Source organism: Solea solea, chromosome 4, assembly GCF_958295425.1.
Source record: "Solea solea chromosome 4, fSolSol10.1, whole genome shotgun sequence".
In the NCBI taxonomy this organism is placed as follows: domain Eukaryota; kingdom Metazoa; phylum Chordata; class Actinopteri; order Pleuronectiformes; family Soleidae; genus Solea; species Solea solea.
Genome location: NC_081137.1, coordinates 14,998,462 through 15,020,221, shown reverse-complemented (window position 1 = coordinate 15,020,221; position 21,760 = coordinate 14,998,462). Strand labels below are relative to the sequence as shown.

The following is a 21,760-nucleotide window of genomic DNA, read 5'->3' as shown; positions in this document are numbered from 1 at the left end:
AGTACAGTATGTGTCCACCTGTGGAGCATGCATGAGGTTCATCTCCAGCAGCCGAGTCTGCAGTGGTCCTTCTGAGGGTCTGTTGTTCTTTAAAGCATCCAGGAGGAATGACGTGCACTGCTGGATCAGGTTGTACTCCATGAACACATCCACGATCTGGACAGACAACGAAACAGAAACACATTGCAACAAAACTCTAGAAAGGGAAGGGAGACCATGTGTAAAAGCTACAACTCCCACAGGAGTTCAACTTGTCAAAACCTATTTGTACAAAATTAAATCTCCCACCAAAATGAATACAAGTGCTACTAATGCAGCACTGACATAATTAAACCTATGAAGACCACATACTTCCATAACATTTTAGACCAGTTAGACTGTCAAGTAAGTTGGCTGAACACAAATCATTTCCTCTTAACGATCGAAGACAGTCTCTGATGCAATGTGTGTTATTCTTGAAATTCTTGTTAGCTGCCAATACAGCACTTTAGGCAATACAGAAAACTGTGTCAGCAGAACAGAGAGACTGCAGAGGCAGGAAGCAAAGGAAGAGCTGCAGTTCCTTTAAATTATCAGATCATTGAGTTCCACAGATGCTCACATGTCATGTGACTTGGTCAAATACTATTTCCCCCTGAAAAATGCTGGGTTTATTTGTAAATCGCAAAAGGGTGTGATTTTCCTCCCCAAATAATCCTAAATCTTTAACTGAAACTTTAACACAGCCCATTCCGTTTTTCATGGTGTCTTTTCCTTCCACGATAATATCGGTTAGATTGAACAGAGCAAGGTATAAATTAAGAAATACCTCTTCTACTCTTATGCTCCAGGAGCCAACAGCAAAGATTCATTCATTTAAAAAAATCACAATCACAATCCAATCCATGTTTTTTTATGATCACTGGAAATCTCTCTTCAATTCCTCTAACCTGCGTGATGTCAGCCAGTGGCTCTTCATCCTGAACCAGCATCTGAGCAAACTGCAAGCCTTGCTCTGGGTTGATCCGCATCACATTCCTCAGCAGAAAGATCCAATCTGGAGTGTAGCCCACCTGGGAAAAGAGCATGGATATTACAATAAGTGTCTAATTACACTTTTCAGATACACACACACATAAGTAGTTATGGTTCTCTGTACTCAGTTCACTTTTTCATTTTGGGAATAATCAGCACTGAAAGGGATTTAATAGACATACATACCTTCTTGGCGTACAGGACAATCTTTGGGAACTGACCAGTCTCTGCAAAGCACTGAATGACCTTGTTGGGGACATTGGCCCTCAGGTAGACACTGAGAGCCAAGGTGGGATCCACTGCCTTGACCAGGTCACCAAGCTCCTCTGAACACTCCAACTATAAAGTAGGACAAGTAACAACAGTTCCGATGTTAAAGTCAGACATTTCACAAGTCCAAGGAAAACTGTGTCTGTATCAACACAAAGGAACTGTGCCTTAAAAAGAGCTGTCGGAACCTCTGAAATGTTGTGATGCTTCACTATACAGGCACCTCCATCAGCCTTCTACCAAACATTTTTGTTGTTTTAATTTTATTAACAACATTATGCTTGAAAGCTATAAGACAGAAACATCATTTTCATTTGTGGAACTGATTCAGATTTAATGATTACTTTGTGTTTGAACAATCAAACTAAAAAATATTCACATTTAAGAAGCAGAAACAAAACCCAGAAAGCTAATTTTAGTTATTGAAAAAACACTACAATCAATTTAAAAAATAGTTGCCGATTAATTTCGTAATCAATTAATAATTGATTCATCAAAGAATTGTTGCAGCCCTCAGGAAATATCATTAGACCAAAAACACCCTGTTATACTAGACCTCAAAAAAGAAGCATGACAGAGTATAGATGAAACTATTTAGAAACACGTCTACTTCTTCGGATGGAGTGGATACAATAGCAATGCTGTTTTTTAAATACTATATCTGTATTGTTATATTATAGAATATGAAAGATATATAAATGCACGTTTAAAAAAACAAACAACCAGTATGCTAATCTAGACAATGAATCCTCAATATAATATACAAAATACTAACATATGTTGAAAATACATTGTAAGAAAAACTTCACACACTCCTTACATAACAATGCTCTGCAAGGTCCTAGATAATAGCAAAGTCTTTATAAACAAATTGTCAGCTCAGGAAGAGGCTGAGATAGAGATCTCCAATACCTTGTCTTCCTTCAGCCACTTTTCCAGAAGCTGCTTCCGTCCCTGCTGGAGGACAGGTCTGCAAAGCTCCAGGGACTCAAACTTGTTGAGCTGGCCCTGGTCCAACAGGATACCAAAATACTGCAGCAAGGGAGAGGTCTGACCTGGCTGAGCTGGAACGCTCTGGAAACGACGGATGGTGTCTGGGGTACGTAGGATACCCTGAGGGGAGAAAAGGTCAACAGAGGGTGAGACCAAATCCAAACAACTGATAAATGTCCCACAAAAATACAACAATATTAATCTTAGATTCCATTCCTGGGCTGGGCAACAATTGACGAACAATATATATTGCAATAAAACATTCTTCATTCGTAATATAACAAAAGGTTCAATATGTATCGATGTTCACGAATAGCCCAAACACACTTTGAAGTATGACACATGTTTGATGTTGTTTTGTGTCCATATAAATGTGTAATACCACAATTTACAGGTTTCTTTAACAGAGCAAAAAGGTTATTGTTACCAAGTCATATGAAAAGGTTTTTCAAGATAAACATTTTGATCATATCGTCCAGCCCAAGTTCAGACTATATCAAACACCTGTTGATTAACTCAACGTTAAAATCATGGGTACCTTTGGTGCATTGGCAGCCATTTTGGCAGCCTCAGAGTAGTTGCCAGCAGCAAACAGGTTGTTGAACTTGCGTGCAAAAAGTTCTTCAGCACCAGCGAGGTTGTTGCGGACAGCTAAGCGGAGAGCCAGATCTGGATTCTGGAGTACATTGGTGATGTAGGGGATGATGTTCTCCTCTTCCACGCACACAGACAGCACCTTTATTACAGAGAAATGCAGGGAATGATTGAGTATAGCACACTAGAGCCCAAAATGGAAATTATTTTATCCTCTTTCTTAAAAACAAACATGATAATGGGGTATCAGTTTTACTGACATGTTGAAGTAGAAAAGCACACATTAATAAAAGAGCAGAGACATTATACAGTAACGCCTGGGTTTTTCTTACTGTGACAAGTCAAAATACCTGCTGTGAAAAAGCCTCTGAACTCATCTTTGACACATGTAGACCACAAAGATACACAGAACACATTCCTCAGTCTCATCCTGTGAGTGAGCCAGCTCAGCTGAAATTTACTAAGGGCAATTCCATTAATCTCTATTAAACTCTGTCTAGCCTTAGGTTGTGGCTGCTGAATGCAAATGTATTATTAGTAGGTCAGTGTAATGCATGGCCTTTGTGAGAGGTCTGGCAAAAAGAGAGAGGGGAACAAGTTGAATGAAAGAGCAGGATGGAGAAAAGGGGAGGGGGGTGAAGGAGAAAGACTGCTAGTGTTGGTCCCTCTACAAACAAGTCCAGCAGGTCAGTACCACAGCTTTTAACATGGGTGAATAGATCTCATTCTTCCTGCAACTAAAGCAGGGTCACTTACTATAATGTGGGGGGACTAATTGATGGTAGTTCAATTTGGACACAAATTGGACATAAAAGGAGTAAAACAAGTGGAGACTCTGGCTTACACATGGAGGTGTTGCCTTATTTTCTGCTTATTTTAAGATTTGGGTCAGTACCAACATAATGTGTTTACATTTCTTACAACATTTAAAATGTTATCTTCTATTTAAATGCATGGATCAGTCCAGTGAAAAAACAAGACTGTTCTCAGTAAGAGAGCACCAAGTGTCAAGATGATACATGAGCTGTAGTATCAAGTGATGCACTAGCCCAGACACCAACACACGCACACACACAATAGTGAAATTGCAGTACTGGCATCAAAGGTCTCCATCTGATTAGTTAGAGGTTTTGATTGGATGAGAACACCAGCAGTAAGAGGACTGCGGGGCATCAGGCTGTGCCTTTTGTGGATCATCTTTATTGAAATCGTGATTCCAGTGAAAATCCACAGCTCTAGTGTGGGGCTCTATTACCCCTCTCTGGCTATGTCCCATTCTCTCAATCGTTTCCCTCCTCTGCCTCAATCTAGTTTTGGCAGCTATCATTACATTTCTATGAGGTCATTGTTGATATGTTAATTTTTCCATTCCTACAGTGACAGGACATGGCAACTGTCACTATTTATTGCCCCAAGAAAAAAGGTCTATCAATGTCCCTGCACATGATGGTCCTAATAACTTAGTGAGAGAGGTGCATTTATTTGTTTTCAGACGGGTTGCTTAAAAATAACTTGATTGAAATTAATAATGATTTCAACAGTAACTTTTTGAGCAGCATATAGCTGCAGTCAGCCCTCTCTGATGAAGTCTTGTCTAGTGAGCCCTGTACGATCAACCCAGATACAAAAATAGAACCAATAAAACTTCCCTGTATCCCATCAGCTTTCCTTTGTACAAGCGTGTTGATGAATTGCAGCAGAAGATTAAAAATAAATATAAAGGCTAAATCATTGAGGCAATCTATTTCTTTTTAACATGTTACCAATATTTTTGGTATAATCCACCTGAGCAGAGACACAGAGCGACCTAGAATGTGGCTCTTAGAACACTGTTCTGTATGTGTTGTGTGCATGTAATATACACGCACACGCACAATCACATGCACTTCACTGCCACAGCAAGATCCCTCACTGCTTCAGATCAGCTTTCCACTCTTCACTCAATAATTCATGCAGTGTGTGTGGCCTGGCTGGAACAGTATTCATCAGCTGGATGGATCCAGTTCTCTTTTCTGGTTCAGCTTAACAAAAGCAGTAAGATACAACCCTCTCCCCTCTCTGTGTGTGTGAAACGGTACACTCTGGATTATTTATAATGCCTGCTGGCAGAGTCTGGGCTTGCCTGATGATGACAGGACACAAGAAGAAAATTGCCATCCTGTGTTTGATGTTGTGCTTGTTTACATTTGTAAGCTTGTGTCATATTTAGCTGGACACATGATGCTGACATAAGGAGTACAGTAGATAATAATGAAGTGGTTCTGCACTGGTTTCATAAGAAACGTTTTACTCTGACATTAAGACAACTGAACAGCCATGGAGAAGATCAATGCAACTTCCTTGAGCACATAAAGTAAGTACAGGTTGACATTATTACCTGTCCTTTCCTGTTGACCCCAATGATGCCTGAGGTGGCCTCATGTGGAGCAGTGACAAAGATGGTCTCTCCACTGATGCGGTTCATGTAGATGCAGGTGCCTGTCTCCAAGTCATACAAGTGGATGTATCCATATTTGGTAATAAGGAAAACTACATCATGTTTGGCGCTTATCTGTTAAAGATCGGGAAAAAACATTTAGTAAAAAACTGAAATCAGATACAAATTTTCACATTACTTTGAATCACCCCAAAGGCTACTTCAGTGACTAATTGGGAAAATGTTTAACTGAACATGAATAGAGGAAAGCAAATAAGATTTACTCTCAGGAAATACAGGTTGGCTGAGATTAGCACTGTTTTAAAAAGTGAAGATTCACAATGTACTGTGAGGGAAACACATAGTCAATATGCATGATTTACATGGTAATGTGGACTTTATGAAGGGCAGCTTATTTTTACAAAACATATGTGCTATGAGAATCTTTCAGACTAGAAATTCTTTGCTTTCCCAGAGCCACAAGCCTAACAACAGAAACACACCTGCATGGCCACAGGGAAGTCATTTTGGGCTTCTGGAGGAAAAAACACATCCACTGCTTTCTTTGGAAAAGGCTGGTTGCCTGTTGGTGGGGTCCCCACTTCAATGATGTGCAACTAAATAATAGAGAAAAAGACACAAGTGACTTAGTCATTTTGTCTACAATAGTGCAAATGTAACTTGTTCCTCCTCTCCTATAATATATTTAACATCCACTACCTTTCCTCCAGCCTGGCCTCTGACAGCGAAGCAGAACAAAGTGGACTCCTCTGCATTTCCCTCCATCTTGAACTGGGCAAAGCTGGCAGCATGGCCTTCAATAGGCTGAGAAACTTTTCTGTCAACAGAGTAGAGCTGCATGGCCCCCACCACCCGATTTTGCTGAAAAGGCAAATCAGTACACATAAATATGTGAAATATAAATAGGTCTAAACAAGCTAAAGTCAGTGCATATAACTGATTATTTATGAATGCAAATACACTACTTTATATGAAAACATGTTTCTGGTGACACAAATTTCTGACCTCACATGAGCAGAGAATTACCTGGGCTGAGATGCCGATAAGAAGGAGCCATTTCTGCTTGGCATCAGTGCGGTAGTTGATGATCTGGCAGCCTGCCAGGCTGGAGTGGCGGTCAAAGACTTTCACAGGCTGTGAGTCACCCTCCATGCTCCAGTGGTAGACAGCATTGTCAGTCACAAGTGCAACTGTGTTTAGGGAGATCCACTTCCAGAAGGTAACATCATCAGTCATGGTGTGTGCCTTCATCTTGCTCTTCATCTCAATGTTGAAAATCTGAAGAGTTTTGGCAGCTAGAGTAGGAAGGAGGGAGAAAAGGGGCAGGAGCCAGGCCCAAGAAGAAAGTTATAATTTCTGACAGGATGTCTTCAACAGACATACATTCACTGGGAATGAACATGTCAAATTTTAATAGAAAGGAAGATTAAAATTTGAAATATCGGTAGTCATGGCAAACAGCTCAACAGGCAACGATGCCATGACGGATTGGATAGAGGCTGCCAAACATGCTGTAGTCAGAAATTGTGTCATATGAAGTAAGTGTAATAAGGTAGGCATAGAAAAAATGGTAACACATGACACTGACACTGTGCCTTGAATTATGTGTACTTTAAGCAAGTAATATTTTTCTTTTTTCACACTCAACTTCAAGGCCAATAAAAACAAATGTGTATTGTTGCCAATTACTGGGTGAAATGCAATTTAGGGAATAATGAGGAAACTTATTTACGTGTATTAATTTAATGAATCAAAAGGGATTACTCATGCTCTGAGAGTGAGAATGAGCATTTGTAAACCTCCTCCTTATCAGAGCTATTGAAATATGTCAAGCATATACATGATGTGTTATGCATCATAATATCCGACTACAAGGCCTACCCCATCAAATGAACAGCCCTTAGAGAGAAACTAAGCAGACAGAAGGTAGAGGTAAGAAACAAAACAACTCACAAAAAAGGTAAACACATCTGCATCTGAGCCAAATTGTCAAAAGGGTGGAGTATGAACATTTACACATACACAGAAAGGACAATTAGGATGAAGCGGTCTTTACGGACAACAGTGACAAAGGTTTTCCAATTATGATTGTGGTTTGTTATTTACAAAAGAAAAGAAATACGTTTTGGAATGTCTGGATAAAATACCAAGGACTAAACGTTTAAAAAAAACACTCACCTGCATTTTTTGTGTAATTTGTTAGTGCTAATTTTGTGAGCTATAGCTTCATTATTAGGCAGTGTGACTTCCTTGTTTGTTCATTATTCAAAAGTCATTAACAAGGTGAGAAAAAGCAAAGACCAATGCATTAGTACAACTGTCAAAATCATTTTGCCATCACTAAGCCATTGAATCAGAGAACAATCAGTGTGGCCAATGGACCACTTTAAGCAGCCAAATTTTAGCAAGCAAAGGGATTTTTAATTGAATAATGATCAAGTGTTGGAGGTGTGTTTGTGCATTGTGTCCATCTTTCAGACATGGTTACATGAAGCAGTCAAAGATTCATACTGTGTCATAAGACAAGGTAGGCTGAGATGCATTAATATGGTAAACTGAGCAGGGAAGAGAGTTGGGGTGGACAGAAGGCGGCGTAGTCTATGCTGACCCTATGTTTAACTGAGTAATGACCATCTCAGTGCTATAAGTGGAACCAAAATAAATAACTAGCTCTCCAGTTACCTGCTCCATACTTCCTCTCCATAAATAACAATTGGTAATTTAAAGGAGAAAAAGGGGCTGAGGAAAAGAAGGCAGTGATGCAACAAAGCAGATTTCAACTGCTGTAAAATGCCAATCACAACAAACTGTACATAGCTGAAGTGCTCCCATTGCCCCAGAGACATTTTTCTGAGCTGTCCTAATCAGAAGAGGACCACATTCATTTTAAACTGTAGTAAAAAGTATTTTTGTTCCAAGTTTCAAAAAATGGTAAAACAGTAGGGCCTTATGCATTTAATGTGTAACATTTAACTAGGCAACAATGCACAGTGTAATGCAGCTATTATGATGCACACTCCTTCTTATGTCTGCTTGTCACATGTCTGTCAGCAATGAGTGAGAACTCTATAAAAAAGATATAACGCTTCAGCACACAATTAAAAAGTGCACATTGCACCACATCCTCGGACGAGAGGACAGTCAGCAAATAACAGATGATGTATATCATTATCTCAAGCAGTGCCAATTTAACTTTAAAACTCAATGAAAACTTTAACTATTAATATCTCAGTATCAGCACTTGAAAAATTCCCAGTTACAACTTCTGATTACAAAACATAATTAACAAGAACAATTAAGAGAGAAAAGCCATGTGACCATGTCAATGCCCAAAGGACCATTTTAGGCAAATCATTAGAATAAGCTAAAAATCCTTCAATACAAGTTTGGTTCATAAAATATTGGATGGGGCAAGGCCAAGCTCCAACACACAGATGGATACACAAGGGTATTCCTGAATCTACTAAAAAAAATAAAGTGCTCCTTAACTTCTACTGGTCATCAAATCTAAACTTACTTTTCTAGTTTTACACCATAACAAAAACCTTCACAGGCTTGTAGTGACAGAAGACTGTAACTTCACAAACAATTGAAATCAAATCAACCTAGATTACAAGTCACTCCTTAGTGTAGGAAACTATTGGTAAGACGTAACTAAATTAATAAAGATGAAAACACAGAAGGGAAACAAGTGAAACAACAGGATAGGGTAATTAAAAAACTTCACACAGATGAAGGAAAACATGGATTTCAAAATGAATATTGAGACGGAATGTGTAATTAAAATGACACATTTTACCCCTAGCATTACCACATGTAAAATGGGTTCTAAATCACTTGTACATATAATAAAAATGATGGAATGCCAGCAAGCTATAATGCTGTGAAAGCTAAATCCTGTTTATGAAGAACAATTTTTTTATGGGGAAAGTTTAAAAAAATTACCCAGAGGACATTCTTAAACATACAGGAAACATTGATAGCCAGGTCATGAGTCTTTAAGAGCATGTACCAATTCAGTTCAATTTAAACCAAACCAGAACCTGATGGTAGATCATGTCAACTTTAATTAATATAGTCTGTATACTTTTTTTGTTAAAAGGTGAAAGCAGTACTGAATGTGATCATTTCAAAAGGTGCATTTTGTCCATAAATATCTTGAAAACAGGATTTTACTTTCACAGTTAAGTAGTTAAATTTCAACTCACCGTCTGCAAACACATAAGAAAGCAGTAAAGTAAAAAAAAAAAAAAAAGAACAGAGAAGACAAAAACAAAAACAACAAAAAAGTCAAAGCAATCATGGATGCTACACAAAAATAATAAAAATGTGCTATTTTTAGTATTTACAGGACAAATGTGTGGGGGAAAAATACGTTGGCCAGTAAAACTACTTAGTAGTGAAAAACTAAAAGGCTGAATATGTACAGACAAATATATGGAAATCATTTTAAATACTCTACTACTGTCCATTTTACTATTATTAAATGGACAATGTTGCTAAATTAAACAAACCTGTCAGAACTCAAGGCTTCATGGGGCTGATTAAAATATAACACTGATGTATTACAATGTAATTCTTCTCTATTTTGTTCTTTTAACACCAAAATGTGCCTTCTGTAATTCAAACACACTCCCATACCTTTAAGTGCGATGACTTTGCTAGCTGGATTCATTATGGCGCTGTCAGCTGAGATGGGTCTGCGGATAGGTGAGTTTGGGTCGGCCATGTCAATGATCACCACCTGACATTGCTCGCCAACCTTCTCCCGCACACAGATGAACTTGTCAGACTCCATGGTGAGGGTGCTGAATCCTATGTTGGCTGGATTGATACCTATGTTTTGGAGCTGTGAAAAAAGGAGGGTGAGTAAGAGGAGGAAATTAGTTTTTAAAACACAATCTAGTATTGAGATCATTCTTGGGAGGGGGGGGGCTGTTAGTACCAGTTACTTTGTAAATACTGTCCTTAGCAGTGCTGATTTTGAATAGTAAAATTAATTCCTGTTGAATAAGTGTTAATAGTGTAAAATTAAAAGAATCTCTGCTTAGCTGCTCTGCACAACTACAGCCAATAGTCTGCACACATGACATACAGCAGCTTTGTTGACACATGGAGCTCATCACAACAGTCAAATGGGCTGGGTGAAGAGCTCATCCAAAAATTCTTTAAGAATGGACCATAGAGGAAACTAAAAACCATATTACACAACAATACAGACCCACTACACTGCAAGCAACTGCTTTGACTTTGTGCAGTTTAGTGCATTTGGATGGGATGTTATTTGTGAAGACTACACAAAGACAACCAATATGAACTATATTGACAATCACGTATACCTTCACTCTGTGATGTAACCCTGATGCAATAAACAACACATAATACCAGAGTTCAGCAGTGTCACAGGGGTTTCTGCAATATAGAATATACAGTAAAGATGTTTAACCTGCATGAAATGCTTAGGAAAAAGGTGCACTGCTTTGCAGTCAATAATGTCAGCAAACTCTGCAGCACAGTTTGCTGCCAAGGCAGAGAACAGGGCACACTGCCTCACACTAACTCAGACACAGCACAGGCTGCTGGGGGCAACAACACTGATGGCTCTGCCAGAAAAGCTTTATGTAGTGTCAAGACAAACCAATTCTACAGTAACATCAGTCTAACAAAATTAAAGCTTAACAATGAAAAGGTCATTAAAAATGCATTTTGTACAAAGATATTTCTAGTGTTTTCCTCTGCAAACTGAAATGTTATTGTGATGCAAGCCTAGCGGAATTGAAACTACCAGAAACACTTCCCATAGGCCACATATTTCTGTTGCAACTTCCTCTACTTTTGCAACCTTTCAATAATGCACTGCACTCAAACAAATGTCACGTAATTCCTTGAGGCTAGGATTTCCTGTTTAAACTCTTCCCTGTGTAGATTAACAATTTTGTAAATTGTGTGGTCAATCATTTATTTGTATCTTTGTTTAAATATAACTTCCAGTATGCCACAAACCTGATACATGTAACCAAGTTCAGTGTTCAAAGTTTCTGGTTGTTTTTAAGTCTTGACAAACAAAAAAGGGACAATGAAATAAAATTAATTTGCCATCATAAAACACTGTAAATGTAGTTAGTCCACTTTAAACATGAACACAGTAGTATTAAACTTCATGCAAATCTGCAGAGGCACAAACTGACATTATATCTTTAGTAGACAACAACACGTAGATGCTTACTGATGAAAACTGATCATAGTAAAAACAACTATATGATGAAATGTCTACTACGAATACCATTAGCTCATTCCATTACAATGATTTGTGTCTTAATGGTGATTATTAATATCAATTTTACTTGGCCTGCCATAAAAGGAGATTCATTACTTTTGGCTCCCTGGTATAATTTTTCTAATGTCAAGAGCAGTTTTGTGAACACGTGTTGGTTCTTTGCCAAGGAGCCTATTAAGCTTGCTAGCCCCACCTACAACCAAGCCCTCTTTGGTGATGAGTGACTTCAAGGCTTGAAAATGATAAAAAAAAAAGTTTCTCCACTGTTCAGAACTTGCCACAGTTAAGTCCTAATCAGCAAAGACAAACCACAGTTCTTGGAATTGGTACCACCTTTTATCAACGACAGCCCACAGCCATGCCCCACCCACATTCTTTCATTGATGAGTAACCCGTTTCGCTTTCAATGCTACAGTGATAAATGACCTTAGAGAAGTGTTACGGCCAGCAAGGAGGAAAGACATAAAACCAATCTAGATTAAGCTTTCACCATAGTCCAGTGGCATCACCCAGTAACATCATCATAGCTCCCATGCCTCTTATTGTTGCCATTGTCCAGTGTGGAAGTTGTGTTTACTAAGGAAAAAGTTATTCTCACACCAGACAAAAGAAAGGGCTAACAGAGAGAATAAACGTTAGACCCTCTACTTTCAGTAATAACTGCTAACAGCAACTATAAAACCATATTTAATGAAAGGGACACACTAATATTGGGTTAATATTTATATTGTACCTGGCTTAAAATATACAGCATATTGTATATTATGAGAATTTTCTTTTTAACAATATCAAAAGATGCCATGTTCTGAGATCTAGGACTGTGTATTTAACTGCCTAACTTTCTTGAATAGGCTCTCTAATGTCTGGAAACCAGTTCATACATAAAACACATAATTCACGAAAAGAAAGTTATTCCTCTGTTACTACTAAATAGTTTTCGAGTCAGTATGTGTCTAGAAACTCATTCTCCGTCTCTACCATCTGGCATCTATTCTGGGATCAGCAGGAAGTAATTTCATTCACAATAAAACAATATTTTTTTTAAACAGGAAATAGCAGTGGGGCCTTATCACAAAGACTATGTTAACTCTGTTTCTTGAAACAAAGTACAACTGATTTAGATATATACTGCCCTGCCGGAAGACAACACACCTCAATGTGGTCTGTCAAACTGGTTTTTTATGTGAAGCTTATAGTAAAACTGCTGTGGGCTACTGTGTAATGCTCCTGTGACATCAGTGAGCAGGAATTTGGGAGAAAGCAGGTCAGTCGAGTGAAGCCACTACCAATTTGGAAAATCATGCAATCATTACTGTTCCCTTCCTGACTTGGCTATGTGCTACTGTGTTTCACCTTGTAGTTAGCACAACAGGCAGGTAAGGTAGAGGTTACATTTGACAGGGGAGCAATAGCATTGTTATACTCCTCTGAAAATAAACACAATAACATGGTCACTGAACTCCTCATGGAAATATGAGGAGCTACTTGTCAATAGAAATCATACTGTGAAAGACAACAGAGAATCCATTAAATCAATAGTTTAAAATTGTACCTGAAGACTACTGTTACCAACACCCACCTAGCCACTGCAATGGCAACACCAGACTGCCAATAAGATTCATAAATGACTCACAATTACATAAACTGCTATCACTAGTTCCCAGAAAAATCATGAACTGCTCCGTTTTAATCACTTTCATTTACATCCTCAATATTAGGACATGTCCAAATTTGGTGTCTCTGCCAGGCAAAATTTTTGGAACAGAAAAGCTACCTTAAACTCAAATAAACTTCGAAGGTTAATGTCAATCAATAAATAAGAAAGCTTGCTAGGTACCCTGGGATTTTATCATGACAGTGTTGATGAATGCCATCTATTATGACCTCAGAGTATTTTAATTGAGGATTTACTGCAGCTACAGTAATCAGACATATTCACTATAGGTCACCAGACTTTGTCTATCACTTTAGTGTATTTATGTTTCAAACTGGCTTGAATGGCAACACAATATTTCAATTTAAATATGACAAAGGGATTATATAACTGGACATAATATTTCAGGAAAATAACTGGTATTTTCTTTAAACTTAAGCATTCAAGTAAAAATGACAAGACCTATAACTGAACTATAGTGTTGGAGCATTTAATCTGGGTAAACATTCAGATGTTGTACAGTACAGTAATTTCAAGACTTAGTTGTGGGGGCAGGTGTCTGGAGAGGTCATGTGATCTTGTAGGCCAGCTAGTGGTCATGTGACACTGAAACCTGCTCACTGTTGATCAAGGAGGGCTTCTGCTGCACGCATTCAAGAAATGTGTGGAGTTTCAGTGCATGTTTCATAAGTCAATTTGCATATCTTTAAAACAGTATTATCTTAGACAATATATGTTGCCCACCTCTATTTATTTCATTATGTGGACCCTTGAGAGTTTCCTGGCAACTGGTACAATATATCGGGTATACATCTGATATGGCTACCAAAATCAATGGCATTATTTTCATGTGGCTCTTGCTCAATACAAATAACTGATACATCATGTACTGTAGCTTTAGTAAAGATGTTTTTCTACTCGTGTACATTCTTCCACAGACCAACACTCAGCTCAAAATGTCTTAAATGACTATGCTCTCTAGTAAGGAAGCTATGTTAAACTTAATTTCATTTCTATAAATAGCCACACATTTGAGCTCACAGTTGCTGCTGAAGTCTACAAAAGGTAAAACAAATATTCAGCAGTTTTAAACTACACTTAATGACCCAAAGGGAATCCCATCTGTTGATTTAACCTGTGTGCTCTTCCTTCAAAGGAAAGCAGCATCTTGGTCAGCATAAAAAGCTATGTGTCCCACACATGTTAAGTTCAAGGCAAGGCAGTGCAGGGAAGGATGTGCTATGTAATGTGCTGAGGGTTGCAGCACTTCACTGCCGCGCTCCACAACAGGAAACCAGGAACCCATTGTCTACTAGGACTGAAACAACAGGCTTGCCCACTGCTGCCTCCTCCAATACCATGTGACACCGAAAGGGGACATGTGACTTGCCCAGGGGTGAGAAGAAGGAGGGCAGCCTTTACAGATAAACAGACAGGAGGAGAAAAAAAGGAAGGACTGCATGGATTTCTCAAGCCCATCCATCTCCACTCCAGGCAAGTTCTGCTGAGGTGGTTTTGGGACAACAGTTTCCTTCTTCTCCCACATGTACACTTTATCTTACATTTTAACAGAGCTGCAGAATGTCAAGTTTTCAGCAGATCTGTTTCCTCACCAGCCTGTCACGAGATCTCAGCTGGTCAGTTACAAGCAAAGTTCAAAGTGTACCTTGCAAATCTTGTAGAGTGGTATTTAAGGAGCATGGCAACAAAACTGCATACAGTAAGAGTAGACGCTACAAACATATTAAAACCACTGAAATAAATCCAAATAATATGTCTTTAGTCTGCCAGCCTAAGTCCCATCTTTTTGCCTATACAAGCAACTGAATCCTTTTACAGAACACAAACATCTTTTTTCACACAACCAGCAACACTGATTTAAATAAACATCGACAAACTCCCACCCCAAACTGCATTCTGCAAAACGATTGGGGGCCCCTGCCTACATATTACACATTTACCAAAAACATTCTTGGTGTTTTGTATTTGCTTTAGCAGAGAGATTTAACTAATGACATATTTTGTAAACTGAAGAACGGCTGTGTACAGAAGTGTTTAGGAAACATCTGTGTATGTATACTTGTAATTATGGAATAATATGTGTCAATAACAGTCATCAGCATTGTCTCCTCTGAATGGTCAAACCCATAAAACAAATATGCACCTGGGTGGTAGGTGATGCTAATATCACTTGAACTTCATTCATTAATTTGATAGTTAATTGTATATAAGAACTATAGCAGACATTTTCAGCGTTGCATTTTAACTGCTGTCCCAAGATCATATTTGATAAATTCTGGTACATTAATAAATTTGTTCCTACTCCAAGGGAGCTGAAAATAAATGTGGTGCCAAGATGAATGCATTTTACGTGACACTGGGGTTTAAGCTTCACCATATAAATGGATGATATATAAAATGCAAGCTATGCAAGTTGACCAGGTGACAGAAGACACTCAACTGCAGAGCTTTAAGGAAAGGGAGGGACAAAAAGAGAGAGAGAAGACTGAGGTACATGCTTGCCATGTATCTCTGTACATTAGCGCTCAACAACATAAATCAAAGTTGTGGGATACAACACAAATGCTTATTAGTATTACTGTAATTTTAAGTCATGTGTCACAATTTTATTTTATCAGTGGCTTAAGCGGACAGTAAACATAACACCCTGCAGTAATTATTTCTCTGGGGTTATCCAAAATTTCAAAGATGGACAGCTTCAGATTGGATTTGCTCTGATATTGTCTAACATTAGCTTTTCTTCCCCAAGTTAATTTATGAAAGTGTAGACAAATTAGAGACCACCTACTCCACTGAGATCTATTAAGACTTTCAACTTCATATTTTTTTAGGTCCATGATCAAATGTGTGTTTAGAAGGATGAGGTGATGAGATAGTGAAAAAAAAACAGGCAACCTGATTTGATGAATGTGCAGGGTGTGAGAAATCCTTAAAGTATCGTAGAAGAACCCACAAGCTCAGGTCAATAAAGATCATTCCAGGATCATGTGACTCTATTGCTCCAATAACATCCTTCCTACTCCCTGGGTGCTCTTGTGAGGAGCTTTGTAAGCATCTTATCATGTCTCACAAAAAGACAGTCGACAGAATAATCCAGACAATCCTCAGGATGAACATGTCAGAAATGTGCAAATCCAAAAGAGATGCATTTAGTATTTAATAAGGCAAATGGGATAAATTGTCTTAATGAATATTTTAGGTAATTATGTCTCCAATATTTTGCATGAACTGCTTAAGTGATGCATACTGTAAAACATGCATGAAACATATGCAGGTCATGCATTAGTAAAAATTTGCTGGATATCACATGTGAAAATGACCTTGTCACATGCCATTGACACAAAATCAGGGAAAGCACTTTTAAATCACAGCTTAACCTTACACGACTGAAATGCTGAGCAGTGGAGGAAATTTGAACAAATGATTATATTATCATACAAATAGGTTACATAAAATGAGTTCCAAGCTAAATTCATCACTGTTGTGTTTTCTTTTCACTCTCACAACTAAATTCAATCAAAATGATTTAACAAAGCCATATTAACTCCCATAATTTATTTGTAACTGCACAGACAAAAGACCTCAACAAAGCTTTAATAATATTACTTGTGACAGACCAATATGTTAACTCACTGACAAACATTTGACAAAATTTAAATTAAAGGCACTGTAATGGACCTCGCTTTTCTAGCAATATATATTAGAGTTATAGCTTCTACCAGGGCCAGCTGATCAGGAAAAAAAAACATCCTCCCTGTCACTGACCAATACTATATGTCAGCATCAACTAAAATGGTTCTGTCCTTGACCTCTGACCTCACTTGAGGGATCAATGTCACAGCACTGTAGCTATTACTAAGTGCTCATAAGACACAGAACCTGTTAAAATATGTGGAAAACTAAAGAAACATCACAAACTACTTAGATTACAAGTAAAGGATTGAGCCAAACACATCTGTCACTTTATGCTATTTTGAGGAACAAAGCTTTTTTAATAAAGTTAAAGATGGAAAAAGAAATACAAAGGCTGAATAGGGAAATTATTTTCTTTAAGCTGAGAGGTAGGCAGATCCTATTCCTAATTTGAAACTTGACTGAAACTATGACTTATTAATTACATCTTGAGAGCCAACACTAGACTGAATTTATTAGCATCATGCCCTACACCTAACCAACCTGTACTTTTAATGAGTCTATGGTAAATGCTGTAGGCATAATCACACTTGTACAACAATATGAGATAACCCCGTCTTTACAGCCAAATCAATAGCAAAGCAATAGTTTGCCTTTCATATAACAGGCACAGGAGTCAGTCTCAGTGAATGTTTGAACCACGGCCAAACTTATTCAACATAGGTCGTCAGATTGCTTTGTGACAGGCCAGTACACCACATGACCATTCTACAACCTTTAAAAATGACAATCTCCTGAGCCGGGCAATCACTTTAAAGTCATCTAACGATATACATTTTAAGGTATGTCAACGCCACACAAGAAATAACTCGGCTGAGAAAGTCAAAATATGTTTTCACTTATTTAGCAGCTCTGTTGTGTGATGTAAAGTGTGCAGAGATACTTTTTTTTTTAAATGAATTACGTTAGCACAGGTAGTGTTAATTTACGGCTGTTCTATCAATATCCACTTTGCACTACAGCAGCGTACCAAGAAAATGAACTAAGAATGTTTCCATGGTCAAACTTGGCTTTAGAATATGTTCCTTCAGCATAGTGTTTAAGAATGTGAATTATTCGAAACGTGTAAAAACGTGTAGTTTTGAAGAGTGGACATTCGTCATTTAAATAATGAACGAGGGTGGCTAGTCAGACTTAGCAAGACGGCTAGATGCTAACTGTGATAAACGTCATCCACCCTGCAAAGCTAGTTAGCATAGCTCGCGAAAGCTAACTTAGCTTGTTAAGACTTTGAAAAGTCTCTGGAACAACCGAGACTCTGGTGGAAATTCAGCCCGGGAGACGAAATATACCTGACCATTTAATCATTCATTCATACGTGAATGAATAGTTAAATTGTCGGTCACATACCTGCAGGTGCTCCTGAAAACGAATAGGCAGGATCTGAGCCATGGCGGTTCCTCTGTCACTCTCCTCTGGTTCCTTCTTATGCTAACAAACTACGTCTGCTTCTCTCAGATGCTAGTCGGACAGCCAGGGAGCCTCTATGCCTAAAGTCCGAATTAATGTATTGTAAACCTTATTCAAATCGCGCTGTCGGTGTGACGGTTCTTTTAGATTCGTCCCTTAGATGTTTACTTTCGGGCTTCCCCTAGCTAACGACTAACTGCCACTACACCGACTCCCTGGACCTGCAATGGCGATGGAGGCTGGTCAGCAGAGAAAACATCCCGGAAATGGAAGTGCACTCAACAGGGCGGATGGATATCGTGTCACTTATTTTAAAATAAGCTATGTCGTGTGTATTGCCCAGTTCTTTGGCATATTTACTACATTTAATGTTCTGTGTGAAATACATAACAACCCCATACGACTCCGACATACAAAGTATCATAAAAACAAATGTACGGGGGGAACTATTTTGTTCTATTCGCCCTATGATTTTTGCCACATCATTCGTCTTTGTAAATTAACGTCACTCCTACGTGTTTGTACACTTGTTCCTCTCAGCCAATTGGATCACTCTGCAGAAAAGCCTGGAGCTTTCGCATCTATTCATATAATCACAACACTTATATATATACTTATCAATTATTGGATTAAAATTGGATCCCTCAACACGTGTTCAAATATGAAATTAATTATTTTACTTTTATCATATCATTGATACATTTTGAGAATGATAAATTTTTTAAGGACATACATTTGTCAGAGTGCATAAAATACGTTTTATAATGTATAAAACAATTTTATCTTCATAGAAGCCATATGCAGGATTTTTTGTCAGCATCATGCAATATGTGATGGGTGGGGTGAGCACCCCAGTAATCATTTCCCTTTTTTACGTGCACAGTTTGCAGAGGATGTAGTCATTGCTCAATGTAAAGCTGAGTGCTGGAAAAAAAAAAGACGTTTTTCAAATGAACTGAACTTTTGGCAGATATTTACTTTGTTGAGTCAGCAGTAATTGCATCTGACGAATAGTGTGGTCTCAGGTAAATTAGACTAGTACATGGTATTTGTTCACCACACATCACAATGCACCAGGAATGCACATGGAGTTCATTCATGGGACACCATAATAGGTGGTAATCTACTAAATAATAGTATTAAAATAAAAATTTGTGTCAGCCAACTGACAGGACCAGATCAGTGCCGAAACTCAACTCTAAGCAAAACAATTATATGTTTAACACGAACAAGAACAAACATGACACATGAACAAGAAAATCAGTCTTGCACAATCCAAAATATCACATCGGCCTTTAATTGCTGACAGAGAATCATTACACATCATAACATCACTGGATTTCTTCACAGCATGCTTAAGTACTTACGCCTAAGTATCAGGGTGATTTCACATAAGACATTTCTGAACATCAAAAAACATCTGGACTATGATTCTGTCCAAAAGGATCTGCTGACTGAAGCTGCTCAAAGCATTTCTCAATCCGAGGTTGAGAGGATGTGTTGGGGAGGAACAAAATTAATTAATTCATTCATTCATTCATTCATTCATTCATTCATTCATCTTCTACTGCTTTATCCTCCAATGTTAAAAAGCCACTCCATGCTCTTGAAAGGCCCTTGTTTTCCAGATATTTTTTACTGCAAGGCAAGAGCACTAACCACTACCTAACCATGTGGCTTCAATGTGAACATATACTGGCCAAATTTAAATAATGTTCAATATAATCCAAGGATAATGACTATTTGATTTGAAACTCAACAACATTGGTTTACTATATTGATTTAATATTTCATGAGTATGCACCACCATAAAAATTAAACATATCTGAAAACAATCTCTGTAACATTTGAGTGCAACAGTCATGAATCCTTCTCAAATCACTGATTGAATAAATTACTTCAGGCTTGAGATGAGAGAAAATGGAACATATTAATTTAGGTTTCATTATTTCCCTGCTTCGACCACAGGTGTTTTGATCAAAGCATCTTTGCAAGTTGTTTATAGATCGACAGTATATTTTCAGAGGCATAGTTTTCTAGGGGTCCTGAATGGACCATTCACGCTGCTGTTGCCATGGATTCACTGACCAAGGAAACACAAGACAGACGCTCACAGAGAAGCAATGTGTGTCATGGTGAAAGAGTGGCCTTCGGATTCTCTGCACAGAAGCCACACAGGCCCATATGAGGCTGAAATTAGCTTCAGGCTCATGCAAAATGACAAGCAACACTGGTGGTTCTGCAGCTTTGTCTTCCTCATAGACCCTCCAGGTTCCTTATCCCTGTAGGGTCATCTACTGATTCTCAGTAACCACTAAAGTGAGGTCAACAGAACAGCTGTCATATGAGATATGTAAAGCAAATGGAAGAAGCTTACGCAAGGTAACTTTCAATTCAACAGTGTTTTGGTCACTATTACAGTCCAGTGTTTTGGCAATGATTTAGGCACAGATGGGAGCTCAGTGTCTTCCTGTTGCTGGGAGGATCCCATCAGGAATGATTCCGACTAAGAGGGGAGGAAGCTTGGCTCCAGACCCAGGCCTGAAAAGTCCCATAGAAACCCTGCTGCCTCTCTCTCTCTCTCTCTCTCTCTCTCTCTCTCTCCCTCCCTCTCTCGCTATTTCAGGAAGGTCAAGGTAAAGACCACACTAACACAAGATACACAAAGTCTTTTATGTTTTTGTCATTTTACAAATGTATACAAATCCCCCGTCACCAACTCTTTCACCATCACCTAAGAATGCCATGTGTTGTCCATCTCTGTGCCAACTTAAACTGCATCACATCATGAAGTGAAATGGACAATGTAAAGTCTCACTTCATTTTCAAAAGTACTGTGCCAGTGACATGCAACGTAGCCTAACCTTTGAATGGCAGCTGAGGTGAAGTTACTAATTGACTGTGTGGGCCTTTGCTCCCACGAGAAAGAATGCACATGCTGGTCAAGCAAATAAAATAATTTCAGACCAGCAAAGTCAAATGGATGGGGATTTGCCCAAATGCGCTCTATACACAGGGCCGTTGTTTTCTTTGATTTTGTTTGGATTATCAAGTAGAGTTTGCTGTCCTAATCCCTGCATTAAAATAGTGATGCCAATCTCCACTGCCAGTATACAAACATACACACAGGTCTTGTCATAAATGTGCCAGTAAAAATAATTCACAACAAATATAATTCTATTTGCTTGTTCAAAATGTCAGTAAAACGATACAGCTGTTGAATTTGTTGCCATCTAGTGGAGATATTTGCTGACTTCACTTTGCCCACAACACTGTTCAATGTGCAAGTCAAATGATCAATGAGTTTTAGTGTAGTTAAAAACACGATTCATGAATTAATTTTAATTTTAAGTTTAAGTGTTCAAAGTGTGGTTTGACATTATTATGTTACATTTTT

At 38.3% G+C, this 21,760-nt stretch overlaps 1 protein-coding gene across 1 annotated transcript in view; it reads right to left on the bottom strand.

The window, feature by feature from the left end:
- The window catches only part of cltca (clathrin, heavy chain a (Hc)), a 29,476-nt gene extending 10,859 nt beyond the window's left edge, over positions 1-18,617 (bottom strand). The window contains exons 1-11 of the mRNA XM_058626471.1: positions 18,304-18,617; positions 9,950-10,157; positions 6,335-6,603; positions 6,008-6,169; positions 5,791-5,904; positions 5,249-5,422; positions 2,816-3,013; positions 2,197-2,397; positions 1,201-1,353; positions 930-1,052; positions 19-156 (exon numbers count right to left, since the gene is read on the bottom strand). Coding sequence (XP_058482454.1) covers positions 19-156; positions 930-1,052; positions 1,201-1,353; positions 2,197-2,397; positions 2,816-3,013; positions 5,249-5,422; positions 5,791-5,904; positions 6,008-6,169; positions 6,335-6,603; positions 9,950-10,157; positions 18,304-18,345 — 1,782 coding nt within the window. The 5' untranslated portion in view covers positions 18,346-18,617. The remainder of the gene's footprint in view (positions 1-18; positions 157-929; positions 1,053-1,200; positions 1,354-2,196; positions 2,398-2,815; positions 3,014-5,248; positions 5,423-5,790; positions 5,905-6,007; positions 6,170-6,334; positions 6,604-9,949; positions 10,158-18,303) is intronic.
- Positions 18,618-21,760: the final 3,143 nt, after the last annotated feature.